Raw genomic sequence first — 22263 nt, 5'->3', positions numbered from 1 at the left:
GAGTCTCCTGCCTCCGCCTCCCAAGTAGCTGGGACCACAGGCGCCCGCCACAACGCCCGGCTATTTTTTGGTTGCAGCCGTCATTGTTGTTTTTTGGCGGGTCCGGGCTGGGGATTCGAACCCGCCACCCTAGGTGTACGTGGCTGGCGCCTTAGCCGGTTGAGCTATAGGCGCCGAGCCCATGATTTAGTTTCTTAAAGGTACTAAGTGGAGGAGTGATAAATAGAAACCCAAGATGCCTATTGAGCTCAACTGTCCTGTTCAAATCCCAGCCCAAGTTAGGAGAGAGTTATGAGGGATCATGGGAGCATAGTGGGAGCTCTGCTGGAAATGTCAGAATGAGGGCAGATGGGTTGGGGCTCTGCTCTCCCATGTCCAAACACTATATCCTCAGTGACCTGCCAGGGCACACTGCTGGGCTCCAGGTCAGTGGCTCTCCACTTTCCTGGTCTCAGAGCCCTCCCCAGAAAAATGAACATTACACGTGGGTACAAGATTTTATATGTATTTTCTGGGAGTTTCTAGATCCTACAGTACATGGATCCTGTTCTCAAGGAACCTAAACTCTACAGAGTGGAAAGCATGGAGGGGTGGTTGCTCATATTAACAGTGCTATGTGACAGAAAGGAGTGTGACAATGGGGTTGGCATTACAGACATCTGGGGTCAGGTAATAGGGGCTGTCCTGTGCATTGCAGGGCTTTTAGTAGCATTCCTGGCCTCTGCCTCCTAGAGGCCGGTAGCTCTCCTCTCCCAAGTCATGACAATCACAACTGTCTCCAAACATTACCAAATGTCCTTAGTCTAAGGACAAATTCTCTAATCTCTATTGAGAACCACTATAATAGAAGCACAGCAGTACGCTCAGCCCCAACAGAAAATGTGATTAGTTTTAGGTGACAGGATCTGAGAAGGCTCCCTGGCAGAAGTGGTTTGGGTTTTAGGAACCAAACCAACAAAGTAGCTATTTTTGTTTTGTTTTGTTCAGCTGTTTATTCCTAGAATCTAGTCGATGTTTGGCACAAAGAAGGTGCTCAGAGTCTGCTCACTGAGTGGATAAACCAATGGACACAGAGATGAATGAGGAAGGGTCGAACATGCAGAATGTGGGGAGGAAAATATGCATGCCAGATTACAGGAACGACCTGAGCAAAAGCACGGAGGGGAAAGGACAGGTGTCCCCAGGCGAGGATTATGGCTTGTGTGACTCTGGTTTAGGAAGCCACAGAATCGCCTTTTCTGAGGTCTTATGACAAGAAATGGGTAGGTGGGCTGTAAATACAGTTCTGTCTGAAGAATGGGAAAGGGAGTGCCCTTACAGAACCTCCCGCTGGTTGATCACAGTGCCTTCCTGGTAAACTTGGACCTGGCCTTGGAGTACTTCTCAACACAGCCCTCCAAAACGATATCACCTGTCATTTGGAATTGAACACTACTGGTCACCTATTTACCTCTTTGCCTGTGGCCTGGGGCCTCATGTCAGAACTGGGGAGCTAAAGCCCCTCTTGCTTATTGTTCACACTTTACATATTACTCCCTTTTCTGGGCTGTGTCTCCTTTCCCTTCCCCCACCTCCATTTCTTCTTGGCCTTTGAGCTGCCCCATGACTGAGTTCTTCTCCCTCCCTGCCTTCTCCTCAGTCTTTCATCCATTCACAAACATTAACCAACCTATGTCACATGCACTGGAGATCCCACACTGGGCACGACAGGTCTGCCACTGGTGAGTCTAGGGACGCAGGCTGGCAATTGCAGTTCGATGTGGGGAGTGCTGGGTGGTGGGCCATAGAGGGTGCTGTGAGAGCTCAGAGGAGTATCACCTAAGAGCTGGCTGAGAGAGACTCTTTGGAATCTTTTTAGGGAAAGGATCACTGAAAATTGGGCACTAGGGAGGAGTGACATATAGCTCAGGTTTATAAATCTCAGATGGTGGATTTTACTGTAGTTTTTTCAATGGGTGTTAAAGAGTTGTGTGTCCAGTAAAATATATTATATGTCTGCCTGCCCAGGGAAAATCACTGTGGCTCCCTGGTAATAAGAGTTAATAATGGTCTAGAAAACACAGGAAAATCTTTAGAGCAAGTTCCTTGTCTCCATTAAAAGCGTTTATGGTGTCTGGGGAGTCATTTCCCCCTGATTTGTGTCTGACAGGGGAGCACTGAGGCTGAGATGTCAGGGAGGAAGACAAAGGCTCACGTGTGTGACTGGAGGAGTCAGGTGTTCCCTGGGAACATGGCACAGAGCAGGGCGCTCTGAGTCCACCCTCAGGCAGGCGCAGAGCAGGGCTGCGCTGCAGTCCACCTGCAGACAGGACTGGAGGCAGAGCCCTGCATTAGGCACCTGTGCAGGAAGTAAAGAAAAATGCGGCTTCTGCCTGTGGAGAATCACGCAAGACACTGAGCATCGGGAGAAAGTGGCAGGGATAGTATCTGCTGGTGTTTGAGAGGCAGAAGGCCAGGGTTGAGACAGGAGGTCAGGAAATTGGGGTGGGAAGGATCACCTGAAGGTTTCCTAAAGGAAGTGGTCTGTAGAAGTGGGGTAAGATGGGGTGGCAGTGCAGGAGAGAGGAGGCTATCCAGTGGCAGATGGGGACAAAGGGCTGCCTCCCTGCCCGTCTAAACCAAAGAGGCCTGTGAGGCAGGACAAATATGGCAGGTGAGTGGGTGCAGGGGTGATGATGTTCAGGGGATGAGTTTGTTTAGCTGGCTTTGTTGAGGACCTATAGCATACCAGGCACTGGGCCAGGATTTGGGCATTCAGAGAAAGAGAGCATATGGCCTTTGCCCCGGAGGCAGGTAGATGTGTAAATTGGTGCCGGTGATTGAGTGATACATTGGCTGTGACAGAGGTCTGTTGCAGGCTCAGCAGGAACCCTGAGAAGGGAATAGTAATTTGTACCAGGAGATAGTCTGAAGCCCCCAGAGCCAGCCTACAGCCTCTAGCCAGGGTTTGGTCCCACCCCTTCCCCCACGCAAAATTCTTCTCTCCCCCAAATTCTCTCTCTGTCCCCAGTTTGGCTTCCTGGTGGAGGAGGGGACACGCATAGATATCAATTCAGTCAAGACTCTGCTCTCTGTCCCCAAGAGCGAAGCCTTAGCCCACTGTTCCCATGGCAACTGTCAGTCAGTGCTGAGCAAAGGAGGGTGCTGAACACAGAGAGCTGGAGGAGAGGGGACTTGCAGTCCCCTAAACATCACTGGGGATTCTCCCAGGTAGGGCATGGGATAGTAGAGGAAGCGAGAGCAATGGCCAGGAAACCTTGAGGTGCCAAGATAGTCCTTTTCTTCTCTGAAAAAAAAAAAGGACTGCAGACAGAGCCAGGCACAGGCAGCTGATTTCCCATCTCATCCCTCATCCCTCCCGAGCCCAGGGTGCCCCCTTTGCGTCCTCTGGCTCATTAAAGATAGATGACCCTAAGGAGGGTGGGGGCAGGGGTCACCAGCTGCTGCGCCTTTTGCCCAGAGATGGGCTGGGGATCATTTCTAGGGAGAATACGGCCAGCACCACCAGCCCTGGCTGCCTCGGCAGGAGGGTGAGTACTAGGAAGCTGGCCTCTGTAGGTGATCAGCAGCATGTCCCTAAGAATAGGTACATCCTATTGACAAGATGAGAAGTGAATCAGGAGAGCCATAAATAGCTAGGAGTCTGTGTTCTCTGGGCTCTGCATTCTGTTCAGTTGCCTATTTGTTGAAAATCAGGATGGGCAAGATGCCGTCTCCAGAGTGGCGCAGTAGGCTGAGCCCTGGAGTTGGAGACTGAGAGGCTGGGTTCTAATCCCAGCCCTGCTGCTTTGTAGCTGAGACCTACAGCAAATTGCTTATCAGTCTCTTCAGCTGCCAAATGAACTGTCATAGTACCCGCTTCACAGGATCATTGTGGGGCTCACATGACATGATGAATGTGAAAGGCCCTGGCACACAGTAGGCATTTAGGAAGCATTTGCCGTCTTGCTTCCAAAGATAAAGGGAAAGATGGGATCAATTTTGACATCCAAGAAGTGAGACTGTCCAGGCCCTAAGTGCTCATTTCTCTTTTCCTGTCTCTCTGGCAAGTCTCCGGAGCCTAGCCTTGGCTCAGCTCTAAAGTAGCCCCAGGGTCGGCCTCTTCCATGTTCAGGACTCTTGCCGCCCTGGAAGGGATCAGGGCAGAAGATGGAACAGATGATATCAGGGCAGTGCCCCCCATGCCTGCATGTGTGCCAGGGGCACTCTTGATTAGGGCCCTCACTTCACCTTTGCCTTGTGTGTGGTTCTTGGTTCAAGCTGAACCTTATTCAGCACACAGAGGAAGCTTCTTCCCTTACCCCACCTCCTCCCATCCTTACAGAGGGTTCTAGCAGAAAGAAGCCATGCTGGGTTCTTCCTAAGCCCCAGCATATTTGGCCAGCCTGGGGGTTGCCGTATGGGGAAGGGGTGGGGGCTCTCTGTTGGAATGGTGTGTCATTGCTGCACTCAGATATGGCTTCATAGGCTTGACAGACCAGGACAGTCTCTCTGGGGGAGTTTTTTCCCCCAGGAATTTGACTCCATTCAAATGGGGACCTACCCTAAGGTGCCTGGTGACTGCAGTACAGGGCCAGGGCCACTATGGGCTGTGTTCAGGCCCTGGAGGGCTTTACAAGAGCTGGGAGAGAGCCTGGCTACCTCCCAGGCTTTCCCCGACTTCCTCCGCTGCCTCTTCCTGTCGTCTCCTGGCCTCACTGGATAGGGGTCCAAAGGCTCTGCAAAGCAGCCCCCACCCTGTCCCTACCCTGCCCCTGGGCCACTGCAGGGCCAGGCTGCCTGTGGGTTCTGGGGAGGAATACATAGTACACACACCCCTGCTCACTCCCTTTCTCTCTTCTTTTCACATGCCTTTCTCCCAGGAAGCAGGAATGGGTTTAATTCTTTTTGGAAGGAGAAACTGAGGCCCAGGAAAGCTGAACAGCTTGCTCCTGGGCACCAGAAGCCTGGTTGTTTGAGCTCTGAAGCCACTTCCCTTCCAGAAACATAGAGACCCCTTGTCTCCTCCAGTAAGAGGCTGGGTCGTGGGGCAGGGCAGGGTCAGGGCAGGAGTGGGACCTCTAGTCCCAACACGCGTTACATGAAGGAGGGGGCAGGGAATGATGCTGAAGCTTGCTCTTGGCTGCAGCTGGTTCCCAGGCTCCTGCATGGGAATTGGACGGAAGAAGAGAATTCAGAATTCTCTGATTAGGCAGTGGGGAACAGCCATTGGTCTTGGCACACAGACAGCACAACCTGCCTGCCAGACGCTCTAGGAAGGTTCTTCTGTGGCCAGAAGCTTTACAGGTTCCAGAGCTGGGACAGAGCCGACTGGAGAGAAAGGGCTCCCTCAAGGAAGTATTGGACAGGAGCGGTGACTGCCAGCAAGGCCGTACTGGCCAGCGGCCCCACGTCTTGGAGGTAGAGAAATGCATGGCTTGGCCTATAGCCCATTACTCCTCTGTCTCCTGGCAATTCCGAATCTCATTCATTCCACACAGTGAAGACAGGCCTCATCCTGTGATCTGTGAGGAGTGCGATTCCAGCGTGTCAGTCAGGAAGGGCCTCCTGGTGTCCAGCTATATTGTATTTGTCATTTATAATTTATTCTGGAAAAAGCATGGACTTCACATTAGACTAGGATTCAGATCCCGACCATACCAGTTACATAAGCTGTGTGACTTTAGGAAGTTAACTGGGCTCTCTGAGCCAAACATCTATAAAATGGGAGTAATTATGCTTACCACTCCCACCCGGGGTGGTTTTGTTACAAGGACAGAAAGTCTGTCAGTGTTTAGCATCACGTTTGGCACATAGAACACACACAGGAAATACTGTCTCTTTTCCTCTCCCATCTCTTCTTGCCCCATAGAACATTGGCCCCGTTTTTTGCTGTTGTTGTTTTGCTGTTGTTGCTTGGGGCCAGGCTGGACCCCACTGCCCTCAGTACATGGGCCGACGCCCTAGTTACTGAGCCACAGACACTGCCCGGCCCCTTTTAGATAACTCTTCAGTAAACCTTAAGTATCACTGTAGGATTTCTCTGCCTTGTTAATTAGAAGTCTTTCTTAAATCTAACCTAGCTCTTTCTTGCTTCAGTTGGTGCCCAAACCTTGGGGATGTCCCTTGGCCTTTGTCTAAGCCTGGTCCTTTTGGTGGACAGTGGAACCATCCTGGAAATGGGGAGACTTGCTGGTGACAGATGGGCAGAGTCAAAGGGTCCCCAGTGGTGGGCAGCAGAGGGTTGAAGGGATCAGTGACACAGAAGGCTTTCCCAGAAATGAGAACCCTCCAGGGAGGCAGCCAGGCGGGCGAATGTCAGCTCTTTGATGTAGGAGCAGATGCTGTGCAGGCTGAGCTGGGCAGGGGAGGAGGAGGTGTGTGGGGCCTCGTCAAGCAGGGGAGCACGCCCTCCAGGGCAGCCTGCATTGCCCATACCTTCCCCTACCTTTCCGCCTCAGAATCCTCCTTAAAGCTCCACCTTCTCCTTTTGCATCCCTGGGCCTGGCTCTGATATTAGCAGGCTGTGTCATCTTGACCAAGTCATTGCTGCCCTGTTAGAACCTCAGTGTCCCTGTCTATTAAACCACCTCTGGGGCTTGTGCCAGCTGACTTTTTTTTTTTTTTTTTTTTTGTAGAGACAGAGTCTTACTTTATCGCCCTCAGTAGAGTGCCATGACGTCACACAGCTTACGGCAACCTCCAACTCCTAGGCTTAGGTGATTCTCTTGCCTCAGCCTCCCAAGTAGCTGGGACCACAGGTGCCTGCCAGAATGCTCGGCTATTTTTTCATTGCAGTTTGGCCGGGGCTGGGTTTGAACCCTCCAACCTCAGTATATGAGGCTGGTGTCCTACTCACTGAGCCACACGTGCCACTCCGAGCTGACTTTTTTTTTTTTGTTTGAGACAGAGTCTCACTTTGTCATCTGGTAGAGTGCTGTGGCAATCACTACTCACAGCAACCTCAAACTCTTGGGCTCAAGCAATCCTTTTGCCTCAGCCTCCCAAGTAACTGAGACTACAAGCTCTTGCCACAATGCCTGACTAGTTTTCTTTATTTTTATTTTATTTTTTTGAGACAAGGTCTCACTCTGTCACCCAGCCTAGAAGTGCCTTGGCATCAGCTTAGCTCGTAGCAACCTTAAACTCCTGGGTTCAAGCCATATCCTCTGCCTCAGTCTCCTGAGTACCTGGCTAACAATGCCTGGCTAATTTTTCCATTTTTAGTAGAAATGGGGTCTCACTCTTGCCCAAGCTGGTCTCAAACTCCTGAGCTCAAGTGATCCACTCACCTCGGCCTATCAGAGTGCTGGGATTACAGGCATGAGCCACCACTCCTGGCCTAGTACTGACTTTTGATATGTGCTCACATTCAGTCTTTTCCAGGCTAGCGGCAGGGGCTGTCTGTACTGGCCTGTGCAAAGGCCATCCAGCCCTTAGACCAGCAGCCCAATCACATTGCCACATCTGCTTTGTCTCCCTCTCCATCCCGTTCCTGCTCTCCAAATCATACCTCTTCTCCCATTGTGTTTCTTTAAAACAATGTGTGGAGCATCCATCGTATCTGAGGTGCTGTGTAGGGATACATAATGAATATGACAGGTTTCTGCCCTCCAGGAGGAGAAAAGGATAAAATCTGAAAACAACTCTGAGGGTTAGATGCGGTTATCCCATTTTATAGGTGAGAGAACTGAGGCCCAGAGAGTAAGTACCTTGCCCAAGGTCATAGGGTTTTTGGGGAGTAAAGCTGGGTTTTGACCAGGATTCCCTGATTCCATGTCCTATGACCTCCCAAGATCTAATGCCCAGAGCCAGACCTTTTTGTCTTGTGGCTCAGCCATGGCTTAGTCTATATCATTCCTGAACAAGGAACTTGCCCTGTTGCCAGTGCTCAGATTTCTCCCTTTCCTCACTTTGGTTTCAGATCAGTAGGCCCCCTCTTCCAGGAGCCACTCTCTGATTGCCCCAATGCATCCTCATTATATTATTTTCTAATCGGTCCCCAAGAGAAGCTCTGATCCCCAAGTACTGATGAAGCCTGCCCACGGCTGTGCATACCATCCTCTTGGCTGCAGGCTCCCAGAGGGTACGCCCCATTGTGCAGCAGACTCAGAATCCTGCACACAGGGGCTAAGGTAGAAGCTAGTGCCGCAGGGCAGGTTTCAACCCTTCAGGATCTGAGTGGCTGATCAGTGCTTCAGAGGCAGTGAAGGTCTGCTCGCTTGACTGGCCTTCTCTCTGAAGTGCAGCCACTTCCAGGAGAACGGATGGGATTCATATTCTGCACAGTGGAACACTGCCTAGGGCTAGGCTGGAGAACTCAGGAAAGGTCTGGCTCCTGGAGTTCAGGTGCAGGTAGGGCTGTGATAGACAGACCACCTGTCTGATCTGATGGAAGGAGTGGCATCTTCAGAGGAGGTACATTTTGTCTCTTGGCCACTGGTAGGTTCTGGGGAATGAATTGACATCAAAGATTTAGGGACAGGCCTGGGGCTGGGGGCTTGCAAAGGAGTGGGAATGGATAATGTGTGGAGCCAAATGGGAAAAGCCTCACCTCGCCTTTGCTGCTGACTGTCTCCTGTACCTGACTCAAGCACATGTTCTTGGGCAAGCCTCTGTCTAACCAACTCTGGGCCTTTGTGGCACAGTCCCAGGAACCTAAAGATGGGGTCCATCTATAAAATGAATTTGAAAGTACACCATAGACAAATACTTTATAGAAAACAAACTTCATGATACCAGTGTAGACCAACCCAAGTGGGCTGAAGCAGTGTTCCAAGTACTCACTAGCCAACATAATGATGTGACTATCGAATACTTGAAATGTGGCTAGTGCAACTGAGGAACTGAATTTGAAACTTTAATTTTAATCAATTTAAATATCAAAGATGCTCTACATCATTAGTCATCAGGGAAATGCAAATTAAATCTACAGTGAGATACCGCTCTACACCTGCTAGAATGGCTATAATCAAAAAGACAAATAATGACAAGTGTCAATGAGATGTGGCGAAACTGGAGCTCTCCTACACTGCTGGTGGGAATGAGGAATGGAGCAGCCAGTTTGGAAAACAGTCTGACAGCTCCTCATAATGTTAAATATAGAGGTACCGTATGACCCAGCATTGTTTGTACTCCTAGGCATCTGTCCAAGAGAAATGAAAACAAATGTTCATATAAAAACTTGGACGTGAATTTTCTTAATAGCATCATTCATAACAGGCCAAAAGAGGAGATGACCCAAATGGCTATCAAATGGATGGATAACAAAATGTGGTATATCCACATTATGGAATATTATTCAGCCTTGAAAAGATGCATGCTACATGGAGGAACTGTGAGAACTCTGTGCTAAGTGGAAGAAGCTGGTCACAAAAGACCACATATTATGTGATTACATTTATGTGAAATGTCAGAATAGACAAATCCATAGGTTGCCAGGAGTTGGAGCGAGAGGAGACAAGGGAGTGACTGTTAATGGGTACAGGGCTTTTGGGGGGAGTGATAAAAGTGTTCTGGAATTAGATACTGGTAATGGTGCTGTAACAGTGCCAATGTACTAAAAACTATCAAATTGTACACTTTTATAAGGGTGGATTTTATGGTACTTGAATGATATCTATCTATATCTCACTGTCTGTCTAGTGGCTACAAAACTGACAAGAAGCTCCAGAGTCCGACTATCTGGGTTCAAGTTCTGATTTACCATTTAATTGTTATATTCTCTTGGACAGCTGACTTAACTTCTCTGGGCTTCAGTTTGCTCATCTGTAAAATGGGGATAACAATTAGACTATCTTAAAGGATTGTCATGAAGATTAAGTGGCCTACTCTTCATAAAGCTCCTAGAATAGTGCCTGGTAACAACGCTGTATCCAGTACTAATATTACTAGTGTAACAACCAGAAATCCCTCAGGGCCTCTTCCAATTGTCATCCACACCTGGACCCAGCTCTCCCACCCTCTCCTTGCCTGCGATGGTTCTCTCCGCCGTATACATTGTTGCTATAACAACCACTCCCAGCTCCCAGCCCCAGTGACTTCTTTGGAGCAGAGTGTCACATAAAGATTCTGGGCAGCATCGCTGGCATGGCTAATGGAAAACATTTCCACTAAACCTTGAGGTTCAGTGGGCAGGAGAGTTAGGGCCTGTCAGGAAATGGGAGGCTGTGACCCTAGGCTGAGACTGACAGGCCCTCTTCCACAGGAGGCCTGTCCTTTAGGCTCAGACCTTGAGTCCAAGCATTTAAATGAGAGAAGATGGAATATGTATATTCAAGAATCTTCTCTCTGATCCTATAACCTAAGATTCAAAGGGAAATGGGGCAGGGAGGTGTTTTTCCTGAAATAAAGAATATAGGATTAAGAAACTAGCACTCTTTCCAAAAAGGCTCAAGGCCAGATGCCCTCTCCTGCTCCCACAGCCCTCAGTACTGGCTGCCCTTGACCTAATAAGTCCTTCCCTAAATGATGTTGGTGCTGAATGTTAAGGAATGGCTGCGGGGCTGTGGCTTTTCCCTGGAACTTTAAGCTCACTCCCCAAGTTCACCACCAAGGCTGCACTTGTGCACAGGGTTAAGTGAGGCTGAGCAGTCTCCTACAGCCTGTGGCCCAATGTGTCGTCCATGCGGGACTGCCCTTGGTTCTCTTCTGCCCTCAGCACACTGCAGAGAAAGGCTGCTGCCCCAGAAAGGGCCAGGCTGGGTGGGGCAGAGATTGGAGGGTGCACTCTCCTTCTTCCTCATCAGTCAGGCAAGCTACCTGCCTCAAAAACATTGCAGAGGAGCAGAGACAAGACCTCCAGAGCACGGATTTAAACCTGGATCCATTTCTCCAGGGCATTGGAGCCAAAAGGCCAGCTGGAGTCTCTCTGAAACTTTGGCCCTGAATCTGAGCTGGCCATGTGGAGCCGACAGGTCCGTGGAACCCTCCCTGGAGCTCCGGGCTGGCTGGCTAATCACCAGAGATCAGACCCTGCTCCTCTGCCGATTCTTGGGCAGCTCCTCTGTCCATCAGAGCTGCCGCAAACTGCTCGCTGTTCTCCCAGGTTGTTAATATGGCCTATGTACAAGGCCTGGGGTCGGGGGAAAGATGTCAACCCTAGGAGTGCAGAGAGCCCAGGAGGAAAGGAGTTGTGCTGAGGAGACTACTGAGGGAAAGAGACCTTCTGGGTGGCTGCGCCCAAACCTGAGAGCGAGACGGCTGCTCATACTGCAGCACTGCGGCAGCCCCGGGGCCACAGCCGGCTGAGAGCCGGCAGCGCCCCCTTGTGGCCTTTCTTAGCAACAAGCCCCAGAGACTCCGTAATGCTCGGGCTACTAGGCAGAGGAGCAGGAAGCAAGTGGCTACACTTGTCCAAAGCCTAGGGACGTAGGAATGGGCTTTCCCAGGGAACAGGCAGTGGACTTGTGCCCAGAGAGTAGTCTTGCTATGAAGCCAGGGACAATTTGCCCAGCTGCCTGACATCAGGAAGTCAAACCTGGTTTTTAGGTGGACATCCTATGTGGTGGTGGGCAAAAAGATGGAAGGATTTCCCCAAATGTGACCTATGCATCATGTCACCCACTGTGAGAACTGGCCCCGTTTCCATCCCGGCTGAATCTCTGGGAATAGCACCCTGGCACCTGCATTATTAATATACTCTGGGAGAAAAGATGCTTACATGGGCTTCAGCTAAGTATAAAACCATAGAACCAGACTGTCAGAGCCGGGTAGGGACTTGAGTATCCTCCACCCAGCTCCCTTATTTATAGACAAGGAAACTGAGGCTCAGAGAAGAGAAATAATTTTCCCAAGGCCCCATCACTAGTTGCTATGTTCCCTAAGGACAGCCAAACTATGGCCTTTCTCACACTTCCTGCTTCATGATTCTTCTTAGCCCCGTGCCTAATGATGACACATTACCAAGGGTCCTCAATCTAAGACTCAATGAAGATCAAAACTGTAGGTGATCTGGAAGGACATCTGCAGTTCCGGGCTGAGGTGGCCATGGATGCCTCTCTCTGGCTCTACATTTGCTTCTTTCCTACTTTTTCTTTGCCTCACCCATGTGGCCAGCACATTATTTCTTTAGTCCTGGGTCTTTCTGGGTATGTGACCTCATGCAGCAAACCGCAGGAGGGCCACTGGACACTCCTCTCCAAGGTCTCTAAGTCAACCCACTCACTGATTGAGAGGGCTCAGGATTCTCCAGGGTAAAGATAAAAAACCCTGGGAGCTCCCTTGGGGACCAGGAGAACTCAACAACTAGAAATGTGAGATTCGCTACACTGCGGGGGTTCAGTGACAACTGCCTTTGACAATATTGTGACTTAAGTGGGGGATGAGAGAAAGGATAGGATTAGTAACAGAATAAATAGTCCCCTGCCTGCACACTCCATGGAAATAGGGTGTCTCTAGCCTGGAGGCCTGCTAGCATTTATTCTAGGGCCTCTGGGGTCATCAAATGGTGAGATAAAGGGTAGTGGGAGGGGATGGAGTTGCTGCAGGGACAGTTACTGTGCTCTATGTGAGGGCAGAGGAAATTCGAATGGGAGTCATCTGTCAATTTTCAGTGCCCTGAGACTCACTGGGAACAGTGAAATCAGTGCAAGGTCACTGGCTGCAATACTCCACTGAACCCACCAAATCTAATCTCTGAGCAGTGGGTAGAGACTTGGAATTTATTATTAGACCAAGGAGTGTACTATGGGCCTGCAATGCCCTTTCTGGCTGGAGTTTGAAGGTTATGTCCTTGAGTAGAGGAGAGGAGTAAAAATGATTCAGATTCCCAAGGACATTTGACTTATTGCAGGCACAGAATGACCATCAGCAAATGCCAGTTGTTATGTACTAAAAAACTCCTGACGATCTTCTGCAGCTATCATGATAAATACTATTTGGAGAAAGTGGCCCACTGGCTAGGGCTGAAAATCTTTTTGTTAGTTGTGTTTATAATGGCTTTTATTAATATGATGCCTGGCCTATTATACGAAGAGCCCAAACTGTGACAAATTTCAGAACTCACAGAAGACCTGGACTTTACCCTGGATCTAATAGGGTCAGGAAAGATTTTTTTCCATCTTCTTAGGAGTTGAAAGGGGGTGTGTGTGTGTGTGTGTCTGTGTGTGATGCTTGTTTAATCCTTCTTGTTTCTGGGTCATTTAGTCTATCCTGTTTTCTAAGTGGACCTCATCCCAGACCACCCCACATGCTTCATAGAGGTTGCAGTTCACCTCCTCTGGTGATGTACCTGAGTGTGTTTCAACACCAGCCTGCAGCATGGAGCTGGGCCAGGACTCATACCCACCCTGCCATTCACCACTTGGGTGACACTGGGAAAGCCCTGCCCCTCTCTGGGCCTGCGTTGTTTTCCCCCCATCTATAAAAGAAGGCAGAGGATCTTTTGGAACTGTTGGAAATGTTCCTCCTCCTGGCTCACTTCTCTTCCTTCTCTTGGTTCCCACCTCATCCCAGCCCTCACAGCAAAAGCCAGTCTCCAAGTCAGATGCGAATCTAGTCCTCTGTGGCCTCTGCCCTGGGCTAAACTACTAATGTGGGTTCTGAAACATTGGTGGAAGTAATTAAGATTTCAACAGGCAGTTATTGCAGTTTACTTAATTGTCAGTTAATAATTAAAATTTTATAGAACTTGGGGAAATTTGGCTGCTGGGTGAGAGATCCCTGTGAGCCTCCTTCTTCCTGTACTTCCCTGAATCTGTTGGGGTTACTGCCCTCAACTAGAGGCTCCCCACCCTTTCCTACATGGGATCTAAGACCACTGGCCAGAGGAGGCCCCCAAGGCCCAGGACATTCCCCAGCTGAAAATGGTTCCAAGAAAAAAGAGTTGAAGGTGTAGAGTCACTGCAGTAAGAGGGGGCTAGCTAGGCCTGATGACCAGAGACGTGGCTGTGTTACTACGTCATCCATCCCCCTAGCTCCAGGCATGAGGATCTCAGGCAGCCTGAGTGAGGTCCCAGAAGAGAATTCAGAGTCCCTCTGAGCTGCCACCTCCAGGGGTAAGCACCACTCATCTGCAAATGAAAGAGACAGGGAGCCAGCTCCAGGGACAGCCTGAGTGTGCACTCATTGCACACCCACCAATTTGTGCTGCTCACCCACCTTGTGCCTTCTGACGGGTAAGAGCTACCATTTATAGAGCACCTACTTTGTGCCAGGCACCCTGCTCTAAGCATGTTAGTGAATTAGCTCTTTAAGAAATAAATACCAGCTGGATATTATCTCTCTCTGCATTATCTCTCTCTGCAGCAAGGTGAGATGACTTCTTCAAGGTCAAACCAGCTAGGAAAGGACAGTGCCAGAACCTGAAACACAGGTCTTTCTTACACAAAGAACTATGTCCTTTCTACTATACCACAATGTCAGTTTTGCCCAGTGTCTCAGTCTCTTAGTGTTAGGGAATTCATGGTCCTGGGGAAGCCTGTTTCTCATGTTCCATCATTGGAGCAGACAGAAGAACCCTGGGCCGTTCTTTTTCCAGGTTAAATTACCTCTCTTCCTCTGGCATCTGTTTAGTCTTCTTTTTCCTCCCCTACCATGGGAGCTGTGTCCACATAAATGTTTCCGTGGGTATGTCTGTAGAATTGCAGAACTGTATAAGGATTTCTACAACTATAGTCTAGACCACTAGTAGGTGTATATCTGGAGGTATGCCTACATATTTTGCGACAGGTATGCCTATGTATTTTGTGTGTTATAGTGGAAAGAACAGAGGCTTCAAAGTCAAGCAAACCTGTGGTGAATCTTCTGGCTCAAATTAAATAACACAGAAAATGCCCTTTGGCAAACATTAAATAGCTGGGTGTTATTTGCATTTGCTTGTGTGTCAGGTATATTTGATTGCCGGTCTTTAGCCCAAAGTCTCTTGACATGGACAGTATGCTCTCTGTGGTCATGTGTAAGAGCCAACAGAAGGTAGAAAGAAACACCACCTCATCCTGCAGATGCCCCAGTGCATGCTGGGAGGATGCTGCTGTTTGTGGCTATTGTGAGTTGCCATGGTGATGGCTGGGTTGGGTAGGCTCTTGCATCTCCTCTGAGCCTGAAGAGCACTTACATCCTCCCTGGTTGCTCCATTTACAGGGAAAGGCTTGAAGGGGCATCCCAGGATGACAGACCTTGGTGTCACCCTGGGACTGTTAGGAGCCCTACCTGCCCTCCCTCCAACCCTGCTTGTCATGCATACCCTCCGCTCCTGCAGCTGGACTTTGTTCTGTAGGCATTAAGAGAACAAGTACTTCCAGGCCCTTAGAATAAGGATGTGTGTGTTTGTATGTGTGTGTGATGTTAGGGGGAATCCTTACCTGGTGTCCAGTGAAGGAAAAAGGTGTGTACTCTACTAGCCACAGGTGGGCCAGCCTGGAGAGGACCCTGTTCTAATTTGTGCAAAGGTGCCACGTATTTTGGAGTGTTCTGAGCATGTCCCACCCTCAAGGATACTGAAGGAGGAGATGGGCCACCAGACTCCTCCATCTCTGCCATATCTGGGCTCTTTTTTGTTCCCTAGGGTGACCCAGGGAACCCAGACCAGACTTTTCTTTGGTGACAGAATCTCACTCTGTTGCCCTGGGTAGTATCCTGTGGCATCCTGGTAGCTCACAGCAACCTCAAACTCTTGGGCTCAAGTAAGCCTCCTGAGTAGCTGAAACTACAGGCACCTGCCAACATGCCCAGCTAGTTTTTCTATTTTTAGTAGAGATGGGATCTCACTCTTGCTCAGGCTGGTGTAAAACTCCTGAGCTCAGTCAATCCTCTCCCCTCAGCCTCCTAGAGCACTAGGATTACAAGTGTGAGCCCCAGCCCTGGGCCAGACCAGACATTTGGCCAGAGACATGGAGGTAGCCTCCAAGGCACCTTGACTTAGCCAGTGAAAGAAATCATTAAACATCTAGGTTGCTGTTCTCATCATCACAAAGTAGCATGTGCCTCAGATACTTTCAGCCCATCCCCATCTTCACCCTCAGGGGATATAGGTGAAGCTTTGTTATAGGTTGGGAGTGGAGTGTAGTAGGATGAAGGTGAGTGGGAGAGGTGGAGTAAATTTTCTTGCAAATGCAATTTACTCATACTGTTAAGCTAAATGAGTAAAACTTCCTTTAGGGTCATGGCTATGAATGCCAAATTGCCCCCTTCCCCTGCCTAGGCCAAGCATTTGCAGCCCCTTTAGCTCCAGAGGCCTTCCTTTTATTTGTGTGAGTCTTCTTGACCCAGGGCTGCAGCTCCCCCACCCCCCCAGGAATATGTGTGTCTGTCACCCAAGGATGTGGAGAACAGCCAGCCTTCTCAGGAGCCCCCACCCACCTACCAGCCTCAGAAAAGCAGTATGACATACCAAAAATGGCCACCAGAGGACACTGCTACAGGACCTATCTTTGCCTTGGAGCTGAGAGCAAATCCTGGCCACTCCCAGCAAATCAAGCTCTGTCCTAGCCTCCTCCTCTGCATGCCCCTAACCTACGTCTGTGGGTAGCCTGCCTGGACTCAGATCTTCCAACAGCATCTCTCCATGATTTCCAGCTAGTCACCCCTTCCCTGGACCTCAACCTCCCATCTCTCCAGTGACAGGGTTGGGTTGAGTCACGTTCAAGGACACTGTGGGTCTAATTTTGGGCCAATCTAGGAGATTATGGTGAGACTTCTGTGTGTGCTGGCCCCTTTGCATGTATCATCTCCATGAATCCTGACATTTCTGCCACACTCTGTTGACATGGAAGTGAGGTAGGGGCCTAGGGTGGAGGTCTTTAAAGGAAGAGATATTGAGAAAGAGGGCACTTGTGACGAGTGTAATGAGAAACATAAAGCATCTTTCTTTATTGGTTCTGGGCACACAGATCTAGGTTCCTACCGCCCTGCTCTATGCCCCAGGGCCTGATCATCAGGGGATGCAGTTTACCCTCCTGAGGCAGGCTACCATATGGCTAAATATTTTTCCTTTAAAAACAAAACAGAAGCCATTTTCCTTATGTGAGATGCATCCACTTTTAAAATGTATTTTTTTTAATCTTAAAAATTGTGGTAGCCTTCATCCATTCTTAAGATGCTCATTAAGCACAGTTATGTGCTTGATGCTAGTGGTGCAAAGATGCCCTGTGATACATCAAAAGCAATGCAAGTTTCTTCCTGGGCTCAACTCTTCCCTATGCTGCACACTGGACATGTGCCCTTCTCAGTTTTCTCACCTGCAAAATGGGACAATAGCACAAATCTCCTAGAAATATAAGGATTCATGTAGATGATGCATGCAAAGGGGTCAGCACACACAGAAGTCTCTGAGTTACTCTTGATCACCTTCTCCAAGGAATATACACCCCTTGGAGATGTGTGCACCTGTCCCTCATCTCTGCCAAACCCATCAAAAGCATCACCCTTCAAAGTGTGGGCCCAGGAACCCACACTTTGGCACCATGTTCTTGATCCCCACATAGATATTTGACAACTACATTTTCTGACCCTGTCTGAAAGTGTTCCATGTCAAAACCATCAGTTAAAGCCACGGAACAACTTACAAGGTGACACCAGCCAGGGTAGCCGCCACAGAAGTGATGCCAGGGCTGGAGACAGAACTCAGGCCACTGGCACAGATGCCTGCCATTTATCACTGCTCTTTGCCACCATGAGAGGATACAGGGGAGCTCCCTTAGGGAGGAAAAGGAGAGATGGCTGGCCTGGGTGGAGCTAGTTTTCAGAAATGGTGCCCCACAGCCTCTGGAGAGCACAGTGCAGCCTGTTTCCTGCCTGCCCCACCCAGTTTCTCCCCTGCCACCCAGCTTCTCCCCTGCTGACAAGACAATCACCAAGCTGCCTGCCAGGCAGTCTGAGCTTAGTCTTGGGGAAGAAAATACCTCTTGAAAAGGGATTCAGAAATGTTCTCTTTGGCAGCTAAAAGAACCTCAGACTCCTGCTGAGTCTGCGGGAAGAGGCTGGGGGGCAGTTTGGCTTGTTGCAGAGAGCTGCAGAGGGCCTGGGGATGGAGCTTGGAGAGGCAGAATTCTTGGGTTTCCTCAGTCGTTTCACCATCATTTTGTCCTGACTCTGTCCTGCAGATCCTCGTCTTTCAGGGAGGCGCCAGGGGATTTGGCTCCATTCAGTGACTTTAGGTCCCAAAGTAAAAGATAAACCATGGGGCGGGGCCTCTTCATTATATGGTCTTTAGGACCTAATGTGGGGCCTGACACAAAATGTGTCTTTGATAAAAATGTATTGGATGGATTGAAGGAAAGAAGTAAAGAAAACGTTCTTTGAGTCCCCTCTTGCTCAGGCATGGCTCGGTTATTTGGATGTTATTTTTTTGCCCTGGAAAATAATGTGGGAAAAGTTATTGGTGGGAAAAGTCTCTGTTTGCTGTTGTAGATTATCATCTATCCTGGTTGATAACATCCTGTCTGGAAAGCAAAGTTGAATAAATTGGCCCCTGATCATTTAGGCGTCTAAGGATGGGGGCCACCCCTGTGGCTCCTTCTCACTCAGGCTGGTATCGCTGTGTGGGAACTCCCCAGACTCAGTCTGCACTCCATGAAATACCTCCTCACCAGCCACCTCACCTTTAGGAGGTTGTATTGGAACTGATGCCATAGAGCAACCCCAGATGTCACCAGTCAGGGTGTGGGGCTCAAGTGTGCTGAAACCAGCTTTTACCAACTCTTCAGAGCCAATCGTTAGCATCTCCTTTTGTAACTCTGGTCAGTGACATCATCTTGATAGACTGAACGTGGCTGTGGCAGGAGTATTTACACCACAGAAATTGGCAAATGTTATACAGCAGGGTGTCACCTTCCTCCAGGAGCCAGGTGTTAAACATTTACCAGCATACCACAGGAGAGGGGGTTTCAGGCAGATGTTCTAGCAGATTACAAACATGGGAAGGTGTGCCCATGACCTCCACTATGAGAAGGAGGGCCTCTGCAAAAGAAAGCCAGCGGTAAAGGGAGTTATGTGGGGGTCTGAGAGGCCTGCACAGACCCAGAAGGCCATGCCCAGGGCCCGCTGCCAGGGTCTGGGCTTTAGAGGGCTCAAGCACTGGGGTCGTCTTTTGGGAAGGGAGGAGAGAGGTGACTTCCATGCCCCAGGAACTGGTCTCCTGGGTACACTGTCAATCTCCACTTTCCTGATCCTCTAATCCTCTTCACTCACTCAGCTCTCTTCCTTCTCTCCTTCTAGACCCAGAGTCCCAGAGAAAGAGGACAGTGCAGAATGTCCTGGATCTTCGACAGAACCTGGAAGAGACCATGTCCAGCCTGCGGGGGTCCCAGGTGACTCACAGGTAAGCTCAAGCTGCAGAGGGGGCCATGCCCTCTGCTGTCTTCATCCTCTCCCCCATTCCTGAGGGTAGGGCCCCAGGGTCTCTCCACAACTACGCCTGGGCACGTCCAGTCAGGTCAGCCGTTCAGTCAGCCGGGTGGCCTGCTATGTGCACAGGTTGTCTGAGCTCAATGAAGCTACTGCTGAAGGGACAGGGGCATCCAGTCATCTCCACAAATGCAGCCCAGCTCTGCCTCATGTCTGCTTTGTACTTGAGCATTCAATTGCATTTAAGCAAATCAGTTTGAAAACCACCAGCACAGGGGGCGGAAGCAGGAGTGTTCCACGGCTAGAGGTGTGAACCGGAGGTGTGACCTACAATACCACTTTCCCTCCTTAGACCTCAGTCTCCTCTTCCAGCCGTGGGGGTTTGATGAAATGCTCTCCTCCTGCGTCCAAGTTTCCCTTGTTCTGGGGTTCTAGACTTGGTCCCCTTCTCAGCACCTGGATCTTTTCACTCTCTGTCAGTTAGGTGTCCTCTGGCCTTCTCTGGCAGCCACGGAGGGAGGTCTGAGCACTTAGGAAGGATTGCACGATGTCATCCCAGCTCCACGCCCTGTAGGTGCATCCCTCTAGCCCATGCCTCCAGCTGTGTGGGGCACTGACCCCTCCCACAGCACCTCTCCCTGAGGCAACATCCTGGCCACAGCCTCTACTGTGACTCAGAATTTCCCCTGCTGGCTCCTTGGGTTGCCCAGATGAGCTCATGCTGTCAGCTCAAAGGGGGATAGAGGGCTGGGCTAAGCTCTGGAGATAGAGGGAGGGAGAGCAGACAGCCAGGATTGGGAAATCATGGGGGATGTGGGGGTGTGAGGCTAGGAAGGACCCCACCCTATTGAACTAGAAGTAGCTTCCTTCCCATCTCCAGGGGTTGAAAAGTTGAGAGCAAAGTTGGGACATAGGGATAGGGAAAAGGGCTTTTCTTAGCCAAGTGCATGGGTAGACTAAGTAGTATCCAAACACATTTATGTACCTCCAGTGACAAAGAACTCATTACCTTTTAAGTGTCCCTATGCACTGTGGGATTGCAGGTACTGTGGTGTGGAATTGCCATTGGCCTGCAGCAGCTTTTATCCACTGGCTCTAATTCTTCCTATTTAAACCATCCTTCTCCTTCCTTGCACCCACATCCCCACCCCAGTCCCTCATCTCAGCCCTTTACTCCCAGACTTCTAGAATGTTTTATGATAAGTCAAAGCTGCTTCTCTGTGGGGGGTACATCTGCTCAGGCCAGGCCAGTGGGACCCTGACTACTGAAAGGGAGGTGATCAAGAGGATTCGAGAAAACAAGTGGATGGTGGGGTTCCAGGGCCCCTTCCATCTGTCCTCCACCTCTATCCTTCACAGCCCTGATCAGGAACTCAAGTGGAGCAGGGCTCTTGCCCAGCTTGGCTCACCAGTTTAGAGACCCAATGAATGAAATCTTGAACATCTTCCTTCCCCCATCTAGGGAAGTTGTTGGAACATCTCTCAGCACCAGGTCACCTGTCAGCCTCATGCCAAAGAAGCCAGAAAGTGCTGAGAGGGTCACACCCCAGATGACTCACCCATGGGGAAGGGTGGAGGTAGCAGCTCCAGCCTTCTGGTGCCACTGACTGTGAGCTGCCAGTCCCCAGCCCATAAGAGCTTGACCCTAGGCTGGTGCTATTTGTTTTCTGCTTCTGGAAGGGGAGGGAGGCCCAAAGCCTTTTGCATAAACTGATTCCAGTTTATGCCTCTGGCTTCTATCTCCATTTATGAGAAGGGAACCAGGAGCCCTGAATTTGGTTTCTTTGTTTACTGTGGACCCAGAGCCACTTCCTCTCGTAGTCTTTGGTTTATGTTATTCCTGTTCCACACTTTGATAGCCAAAACCAAAACAATGGTTCCCTCACTTAGTATGCCATTTTTACTTTTTTTTTTTTTTTTTTTTGAGGCATGGTCTCACTCTGTTGTGGGCTAGAGTGCAGTGGCATCAACCTAGCTTGCTGCAGCCTTAAACTCCTAGGCTCAACAGGCCCTCCTGCCTTAGCCTCCTAAGTAGCTGGAACTAGAAGCTTGAGCCACCACATCCAGCTAATTTTTCTTTTTCTTTTTTGTAGAGACTGGGTGTGGTCTCGTTAAACCTCTGGCCTCATGCAATCTTCCTGCCTTGGTCTCTGAAAGTGCTAGAATTATAGGCATGAGCCACAGTGCCTGGCCTCCTTTGCTTTTTAAAGAGGTTTCCATCAGTGAGCCTTTCCCTCAATCCTGGAAATAGGCAGGATATATACACATTCCCTGGCTTAGAGAAAGAGCAGCTGAGGCTGGGGAGAGGAAGGCACTTGGTTACTTAGGGCAGGTTCTGCACTCAGTATGGCCAGCATGCATGCCAGCTGTATGCTAGGCACAACACTGGGCACCGTTCCCTTAGAACGAACATGAGCTTTATCCTTGAGGAGCTTACAGTCCTGCAAGTGCTTCCAGCAAGCCTGTTTTCACCTAGGAACTCACAGGATAACTCTAGATTCGATTCCTTCTCAGAAACCTTCACTCCTGTGCTGCTTCCTTTATTTCTACTGGTCCATTTCCCTCAGGGAGGAGAGTCTGGGTCAGAGACTGCGACTAGAGGGGAAATGAAAGTCTGTGCTACCCAGAGAGAGGCAAGTCTAGAGGGTGGGTGCAGGGCTGGACGTTAAGAGCTAAGGATCTGAGCTAGACTCTTTCCCACCAATTTAGGTCTAGAGATGTCCAGACTGTGTTTGGGGGATTATAAAAAAGAGCCAGGCAGGGCGGCGCCTATGGCTCAAAGGAGTAGGGCACCAGCCCCATATGCCGGAGGTGGCGGGTTCGAACCCAGCCCTGCTGAAAAAAAAAAAAAAAAAAAACAACCCAAAGAAGGTAAATAAATGGTTGATGTGTGAGCATGGGCTATTAAATATAAACTTTAGGAAATTGCACTGAAGGTCCTCCTTTGGCAATTTTATTAATTGATAAGGGGACTACAGGGCAGTAGGCCCCTGTGCTATA

At 49.8% G+C, this 22263-nt stretch overlaps 1 protein-coding gene across 1 annotated transcript in view; it reads left to right on the top strand.

The window, feature by feature from the left end:
• Positions 1-22263, top strand: part of NAV1 (neuron navigator 1) — a 187442-nt gene that overhangs the window by 62923 nt on the left and 102256 nt on the right. Inside the window, exon 4 of the mRNA XM_023514587.1 lies at positions 19135-19237. Coding sequence (XP_023370355.1) covers positions 19135-19237 — 103 coding nt within the window. The remainder of the gene's footprint in view (positions 1-19134; positions 19238-22263) is intronic.

The sequence above is a fragment of the Otolemur garnettii genome, unplaced genomic scaffold (assembly GCF_000181295.1).
Source record: "Otolemur garnettii isolate 467f Iridium unplaced genomic scaffold, OtoGar3 scaffold00055, whole genome shotgun sequence".
Classification (NCBI taxonomy): domain Eukaryota; kingdom Metazoa; phylum Chordata; class Mammalia; order Primates; family Galagidae; genus Otolemur; species Otolemur garnettii.
The sequence above is the reverse complement of the archived record's forward strand: the minus strand, read 5'-3'. Positions and strand labels throughout refer to the sequence as shown.